This window comes from Peromyscus eremicus, chromosome 1 (assembly GCF_949786415.1).
Source record: "Peromyscus eremicus chromosome 1, PerEre_H2_v1, whole genome shotgun sequence".
Taxonomy (NCBI): Eukaryota; Metazoa; Chordata; class Mammalia; order Rodentia; family Cricetidae; genus Peromyscus; species Peromyscus eremicus.
In genome coordinates, this window is record NC_081416.1 from 82705083 (window position 1) to 82713978 (window position 8896).

Sequence of the window (8896 nt, forward strand, 5' to 3'; positions counted from 1 at the left end):
GTAATATGGCAGGGCAGAGAAAGGTATATAAGGCGTGAGGAAACAGGAACTCACTCTCTTTAGACTGAGGATTTCATAGAGGTAAGAGCTAGTGGCTGGCTGTTCTGCTTCTCTGATCTTTCAGCTTTCACCCTGATATCTGGCTCTGTATTTTTTATCAAAATACCATCTAGATTTGAACAACATCTAGCGTCCAACTTGTGGAGCACAAATTCATGAAAAAGCCACTTGCTTGTGAGCTGCAAGCAGTTGGAGTCTCCACCCCATGTAGGCTGGAGTCCCTAACCTGCTGGCTGAGTTTTTGTTGCAGCCTCTCTGCACCAAATTCCCCAGGCTCAGGCTCTAAACATGCCAGGATTAGCTGCTTTTGCATGTTCCCCCATGCAGACTGCTGGCTCTTTGGCTTCTTCCCTCTCCCAGGGGGTCATGGCTTTCTCTGGGACCTCTCCTTGGGCTGCTGCCATGACGTCATCTGAACCATCACTGTCAGCAGACTTGTGAGTCAATTGGATTTAGTTAAAAGAAAGTTTTTTCCCACATTAAAAATGGGAAACATTTTTACAATGGAAGGCATTTAGTCTCTGTTTGACTATACATTAAACAGTCTGAAAATGGAACAATTAAATGAAAGGATAATTAATGTTGATGGGATAGATGTAATGTCAATTATAATATTATTTGTTTGATCATTTTTGTTTTATCATTAAAACAGTTGGTTAATAAGACTGCCAAAATTAAAGTTTTAGAAAAACTTGTTAAAACAGATCATAGAGATATTGAGACCCAGACAGAGGAATTTAAAGGTGAACCAATCTCTGCATTGCATTATATGGTTACAGAGAAACAGCCCAAGGCTTTCAAGCAGCCAAGCTTAATCTATGCAGTAACCTTACAGGAACTGCCAAATGCTCAAGGGTATGTAAGAGCTGACTGGACTCCTATGCAAATGATAGATTTGAGGAGATTCAAAGACGTTATAGTGTCATATGGTATGCATTCCCCACTTGTGAAGCAGATGTTAAACTCGTGGTCAATTTGTAATAAAACTATCCCTCAAGACTAGAGATATTTGGTTACAGCTATCTTAGAAGCTGGTGCTCAGTTACATTGGAGAACCTGTGGAAGGATGAAGCTAAGACCATTGAACAATGAAGTAGGGCTAGAGGTATGGAAATATCCCAAGACTAACTTTTTGGAGAGGGAGATTATGCTAATGTATAAAGGTAATCTCTATATGATGACCACACCCTGACTTTATGCTGAATGGCAGCCTTGAATGCTTGGGACAGAATTGAATAAGTAGGAAAGAAAATTGAGTCATTTACAAAAGTTATGCAGAGCCCAGAAGAAAATTTCACTGATTTCTTACAAAAATTGACTTTAGCAGTAAGTAGAATGATACCAAATTCAGAAGCTAGACAGATAATAATTGAATTTCTGGCTTTTGAAAATGCTAATGCACAATGCAAAAGCGTAATTAGGCTGTTAAAGGCAAGATCAGCACCCTTGGAGGAATGGATCTGAGATATAGTCAATACTGAATCTCATAACCATGATGATACTTGGCTAGTAGAGGTGATTTCCAGAGGTTTGAAGAAAAATAGTAATGTCAGATGTTTCAAATGTGGTAAACAAGGTCACCTAAAAAAAGACCATAAACAGGGCATTCCTAGAAACAATGTTTTTTCAAGGAATATCCCAACAGAATGCCCCTCCCTTCTGGATTATGCAGAAAGTATGGCAAAGGCAGGCATTGGACTAATGAACGTAGATCTGCAAGGGACAGACAAGGTAATCCTTTGCCTTTGCTCTTGGGAAACTACCTGATGGGCCTCTTGCAGGCCCCCATGACAAATTTGGTTCAGTCCTTTCCTGCTATCATAGAAGAAACTCCTTCCCAAAGCAATTAAAGAACCTAATGCCTGTTGTAAAAAAAAATACTGCTCAGGGTGATAGAACAGCTACAGAAAAGAGAACAAAAATTTAAGGAGAAACCATAAATCAGAATTGATAAAGATTAGTAGATTTGGAACCTACCCAAAGTTAGGGTTGGGGAACAGTTTTGTTTTTTCTTTCAGGAGAATGAAGATTAAGGAATCTGAAAAACACTGGATAAATGAGATATTTGAAGAAAAAGGACAAACATCCAGAAAAAAAAAGTCTCAAGAGAAAGAGTAAATTGGCCTATTGATATATCACATATCTAACAGGATAAGATTTCATAAGTCTTTCTAAATGTTTGTTTCTACTGTTATCTACAGACACATAATACAAATGGTCTTTATGTATTACCAATTCAATTAAAAATTAAGGCTGGCTTTGGAGTTGGAGCATGGCTCTCTCCTTCTCTACCAACCCAAGCTTGGTAAAAGAAAATGCAAAATCTCTGTATCATGTCAGAAGAGCCACCTGATAAGGGACAGAAGAAAAACCAAAATTAAGGGACTCTTCTATCACCACTAATCACATAATTCTTTGGTTTTATTTTGACTCTTTAAACTTTTCTTAAGGTATGAAGTTTATGTCAAAATTTATAAGATTAATATATATATATTAAAATTTTGTCATGATATTAACGGTTATATAGAGTACTAACTAATTCTAGAAAAAGGGCTTCATCAAGCTTCCTGTACATGATTTTGGGTTTGAGTATTTATCAGTTTTCTGCAGTGAACCATGACCATGCCTAACAGTGACTTTGAAGTCTCCAAAAAGATGATGGGGCTCTACAACGATGATGATTCCATCAGGACAATGATAATACCACTAAGCTGACAAACACCACTCAAAGATCGGCTTTGGACTATAAACTGCTCAGGACAATTTCAAGGTGGCTAGCTGAGATGATCCAGCCTCAGAGACTGCTCTAGCCAGGACTTGAGACAAGCCCTGCATTTTCCCATTATGCAGAGACTGGACAACAATTGATACAGCTACCTCTCCCAGGACTTGACAATTAACTCAAACTTTTCTTTTCAGGATCCCCTAAAGATGTCATTGCCCTCAGACAGCAGGAAGTAATTTTAAAAACAAGATGCCCACATTCACAAGGGGTGAGGTGGGTGGCTTTCGTTCATTCAATGGGTTATGGATAATTGTCATTGTTTTGGATGATTGGTTACGAGTTGTTAATTGATAATGGCCAAAAAAAAAAAAAAAAAAAAAGAGAGAGAAAGGTTAAACAAAGGAGATTAGATTTAGGATTCTTGTTTGAAAACGAAGAAAAAAAGAGGATATAGATATAAGATAAAAGGTAGAATATGGATATGATAAAAAGGTAGATTATTGAATCTACTTTTAGAAAGCAACTACTAATTTTAAATATTTTATATTGAATTGAATTTTTGTATATTGATACAAATTTGAGATTAATTTTGTTAGGAAATACTGTACATATATTTGTAATCTTGTTCAAGGTATTGTACCTATACAGCTCATTTAACAATGTAATGCAATTTGCTAGTACTTGAAAGCTATTATTAACAACTAATTAGGACATAAAGAAATGCAGGTTAGTATTTAGTCACCTATTACAATGGAACTTGTCAGGTTAGGTATGTTTTCAAAGTCAAATAGAAATATATTTGAGATAAACAGGTCATCTTCAAACACTTCAGAGATCTACAGAATATGGCATTTAAGAATGAAGTCCAAGCCCACAAGATGCACAAGGTATGTGAATCTTCTAGAAGCCAGTCCAGGTTGTTACATAAGCAATAAATAGTTGCTAGTGCTGCAGTTGCCTGAAAGTTGCTCAGGGAGCATCAGTGATATGTGCTCAGGGCTTCATGTATCTTTGAGTTACTCATGCTCCTGTAGCTCCTTACCCACATGCTATAAATAACCCTCATAACATGCTCATTGTTTCATCAATCTTGACCTAGATCTTATCAGCTCTTTGGTCTGTCATTGCACTGTCTGTCTGGGATGAACTATATACTGCTGTAGTCTCCCAAAAAGATTCCCACAACAACCTTGCACCTTGTTCCATCTTCAACACAGAATGCTGCAATCTCCATGTTGAGGTTGTGTCGCAGTGCCAGGACCTCAGAACTGCACCATTGTCACAGTCCCTTTAGATAGTCCTGTTTGATGGCCCTGCTGGTCAAGTCCAGCCTTTCTCTTGACTTAGCCTAGATGATCTGGTCCATTCTCTAGAAATGTATTTTAGGTGAAGGCAGTGGTGGGCTGGTAGCAAATAAACTCAGAGATGGACAAGAAACTTAGAAGTCTCCACCTCCTCTCCATCTGTTATGCTGAAGCCCTTTTATACTCTGCTGAGTGGATATCCTACTTACACTCTTTGGTGGCAGAGACACGGGGCCTAGCTTTCTGAGAAACTGGTTGTTGTTGATTTCTTCCTATGATCTGTGTTAATCAGACTGGCCATCACTGTGATAAACACCTTAATATTTCTCTTAGCTTCTGGGTTCAGAGGCTTCAATAAATATTCCTTGGATCCATTGACTCTGAGCCTGTGGTGAGGCAGGGCATCTGGACAGGAGGAGTGTCTGACTGAAGCTACTCACTTTGTGACAGATAGGAAGCAAAGAGAGAAGCAGAGACCCCAGAGTTATGTTCCCAGTGACCTATTTCCTTTAGTCTCACCATTTAAAGCCTCCATCACTCCTCAAGCCATCATCACCAGCTGGAGACCAAGTGTTTACACTGAGCCTAGTGGGCAATACATGCTCAGTCCGTAACAAGTTCTTCCGTGCCCCAGCCCACTGCTCTTTAGTTCATGCTGGAAGTCACAATAGAGAGTGTGTTTGGGGTTCACTACAGTGTCCCATGTGCCTCTGATCTTCTTTTTAAAAATATTTGTAGGAGCATGTATTATTATACACAATCATAAGTTTTATTACAACATTTCCATACATGTGCACATGCATTTCAATCATCTCCACCCTCCTATCATCTTCTTCTGCCTCCTCCCATCCCTTCCCACTCCTCTTGATATCTCTCTTCCTCCTAACTGGTTCTTCTTTGACTTTTATGGTGTGTGTGTGTGTGTGTGTGTGTGTGTCCGTGTCTGTGCCCGTGTCCCAGTACGTTTTATTAGGATTACTTCAAAGAGCATGGGGTAATGTTTGTTCTAGGTGCATGGGCACATAACTAGTGGCTACACTGCTGAACAAAACGTCTTTTGGTCCCTCATTAACCTTTAACTGCATATAAATCCTCTGGGAGAGGTGGTACCCCTGGAGCTCCTCCCTACTCCATGAAATCTAGTACAGGTAAATTAATTACTAGTTACTGTGAGTTCAAGAGTGCAACGGCCATCTCATACCCAGAAACTATATTCCACACCCCACCTCTTATGTTCTTTCTGTCCCTTCTCCCATAATATTTCCTGAACTTCTGAGGGGGTGGTAGAAATGTCCTACTTATTTATGGAGCATTCGACAATCACTAATTCTAAGAACATTGACCAGCTGTGAGTCTCTGCAGTTACCACTGACAACCGCATACAATGCTTCTCTGACAGAATCCCAGAGCTCTTCTGCCTTTCTTTCTCCCTAGTCACCCTATACTACTTCAAGGAAGATGAACATCCTGTTCACAGTTCCTTATAGTGTCTGAGACATAGCAAGCATCCTGTAAATCTCAACCAAATGAATTGATAAATGAATGAAGTCCATCAAACTGTGCTGTTCTCTCTCCAGTTACCTTCTCCATGTTGGCCCAGTGATCTATAACATCACTAGCGAAGTTGGACTTGGCAGGTACTTCCTGGTGGCCCCACTTTATGGACATTTGTTTCTTGATATTAATATGGAATGTACGGCTGAACATTTCAGTACCCCAGAGGGCACAATATCTTGGAATTTTCCACAGCCAATGCATGATCAGAGCTGTGAAGAAAGGAGGTGATGTAGGTGAGCTCTTTCCTACTAAATTGTGATACTCACCGTCAGCTAGTGAAGAGAGTTGTTCCCATCCGCTGGGGTTGATTGGGTGCATTTGTGAGCAGATTTAATTGACACTGAGTCCCTGGTTCAGTCTCCTTCTGTGTGCCATTCTCCTAAAGCCCCCCCCTCCAGCTCCTGCAGCAGTTCTGTGGATTTCTAATCCCAGGTGACATACCATTTTAGCTTAAAGTGTGAGTGGTGAATTGTTTTGTGGCTCCCATTAATCTGTTTTCTTCCTGTAGTTGGCTCCCATTAATCTGTTTTCTTCCTGTAGTAGGATTATATCACTCTACTCGTTGCCACGTGACTTCTCAGTTCAGTGTAGAGGGAGAACCCATATTCCTCTCTTGTTGACTTTGACTGGCTAGGGCGATATGCTCTGGTTAATAGGGTGAGTATGGGTTGGTCAGATTTGCATTTCTACCCCCACTGTGTGTGTGTGTGTGTGTGTGTGTGTGTGTGTGCATGCTTGAGCACTGTATGAATATGCATGCACAGGTGTGCACATGAGCATGCCTGTGAGTGCATGCAGAGGCCAGAGGATGACACTGAGTAACTTTCTCTATGTCTTATTCCCCTGTGACAGGGCATCTAAGTGGCTCTAGAACCTGTCATTTCTCAGGTAGGCTTGCTGGCCAGAGAGGCTCAGTGATCCTTTTATCTCTACCCACCTCCCCCAGCACCAGGCTCACACAGACATACACAGTTTTTTACCTATATGCTGGGCTTCTGAACTCATGTTCTCATGATATTGCTGTATATGTTCTTACCCACTCTGCCATCTCCCTACCACCATTTCTGGGGCTTTCCATGAGAACTACATGTGCCTCAGATGAGCACCAACTTTCTTCCTGGGTCCTAGAATGATGACATAAGGAACTAAGCTAAGCCCAGTGTGGCCACTTCCAACCTTCAGTTATTTCTCAACTAAGTTTTGTGGGCACATCCTAGATCTGTATTTAGAAGGGAATATGTGTATGTTTGAAAGCTATGAAATGCTTGGGATACTTGTAATGCATCAACTGTTGACTAATACACTTGTTCATTGGAGTTAGTTTGGAGTGGCAGATCTGAAAAACTGTGCATGTAAAGTGCAGGATCTAATGTAAACAGCAACTTACAGAATTATAGCCTTGCTATTACTACTTTCAGCTTTATTAGCTCCAGGGAAAGGTGTTCCAAGGCTATATACACTGGTCTTTGAATTCTGTCATGTGCTCTTGGATGAGACTGCAGAATTTTAAGCCTAATGACCTTTGATTCAGATAATCCAGCCAACAATCTATCCTCTTGGCTGGATTCCCAGTCCCTCGGTCTAGGCAGAGGCCATTAGAATGCTCGTCTGTGGCACTTACATGTTCTCTCCTGCTTTCTTCAAAGAAGAGGTGAGAATTTCCTTCCCAGGCCTGGCCAGCAATACCTAGTGCCTTCATGGTTGCTGTTCTCTCCCTTTTGGTGGCTGCCTCCTCATCTTCTGGCCTCACCTCTTCAAATAAGCATATACTCCTTCAACTCCAGTTACTCACAGCTTCTGTCTACACCCCTGCCCAGCTCTCTAGTCCTCCACTTTTAATTGGCTGAAGGCCTCTTTCCTCTATCCAATGTTGTCCCCCCAGTAAGACCCTGTGACATTTCCTTTGTGGCTCCTAGGAGTTTTAAGAAGACTTCCATTGGGAGTTTTCACTCCCCTTGCCAGGTATTACTCCTTAGGACTGGTGAGGGTCATCATGATGCATGCCCCCACCCCTTCTGTATCTTGCATGAACACTCACCGGCCAAGCCTCTTCTGGAACTCTCTCTGGAGGTAGCTTGGTCTACTTCCCTCTTGGGAGGTAGTTCCAGAGCTCCTGTAGCCCTGGAGAAGAAAACAGCACTGAAGCGGACAGTTCCCAGATCAAAACCAAGTAGCCTCTGAGGGCTCAGCTAATCATTAATGGTGCATAACTCTGGGTCAATGCTACTCCTCCTAGTCAAGTTTATGTGCAGCACAGTCTTGAGTCTGTGGAGGGGGTTCACCTGGACCGGCTCATTAACCCAAGGGATCAAAATGGGGTTTATTCCCATGATTGACAGCAAGCTTTTTCTCTAACTAGGGGAAGAGAATGGAGTTTCAGAGGCTTTAGACACTGTTTCACTGCCTTTCATCTTCTCATTTGTTTGGCTTCCACCAAGGGTCTCTTTTTCCTGTTCTGTCTGCGACACTCGCTCACTCAGTGTCACAGCTTGGATCCAGGCCTCTTGCCAATGACCCCACAAGTGTGTCTCTTAGCTAGATCTCTCTCCTGGGTGTTCATGTGTTTGATGTCTCTACTTGGATACCTAACAGGTTTTTAAGAGTGGATTCAGATAGCACCAGGCCTTCTAGCTCTAAACCATCCAATGCATCTGCGGCCTTTACCCGAAGATGGTCACCCTATTGTTCCCACTCGCCCTGTGTGAAATCTCAGGCTTGCAACCCTTTATGCCTAGATCTGGTGAATCTATTAGTTCTGCCTTCCAGCTGGGACTGCAATCTGTCTCACTCCCTTCAGGGTTCCAAACCACCACTTTCCTATCTGCTTTAGGGCTACCGTTACTGTGATGAAACACCATAACCAAATGCAAGTTGGGGAGGAAAAGGTTTATTTGGCTTACACTTCCACATTGTTGTCCATCATCGAAGGAAGCAGGACAGGAACTCAAACAGGGCAGGAACCTGGAAGCAGGAGCTGAGGGGTGCTGTTTACTGACTTGCTCACGTGGCTTGCTCAGCCTGCTTTCTTATAGAACCCAGGACCACCAGCCCAGGGATGGCACCACCCACAATGGGCTGGGACCTTCCCCATCAATCACTAATTGAGAAAACGCCTTATAGGTGGATATTATGGAGGCATGTTCTCAATTGAGGTTCCATCCTTTCGGTTAATCTAGTTTGTGTCAAGTTGGCATAAAACTAGCTAGTGTACTATCCACAGGAGCATTTTTGTGTCCCCCCCCCTTTTGTC

At 42.0% G+C, this 8896-nt stretch overlaps 1 protein-coding gene across 2 annotated transcripts in view; it reads right to left on the minus strand.

Moving 5' to 3' along the window:
• The window catches only part of LOC131899905 (acyl-coenzyme A synthetase ACSM2, mitochondrial), a 30698-nt gene extending 24850 nt beyond the window's left edge, over positions 1–5848 (minus strand). For both annotated transcript variants that reach the window (XM_059251382.1, XM_059251378.1), the window contains exon 1: positions 5671–5848. In XM_059251382.1, the coding sequence (XP_059107365.1) occupies positions 5671–5847 (177 nt within the window). In that variant the 5' untranslated portion in view covers position 5848. The remainder of the gene's footprint in view (positions 1–5670) is intronic.
• Between the last annotated feature and the right edge of the window lie 3048 nt (positions 5849–8896).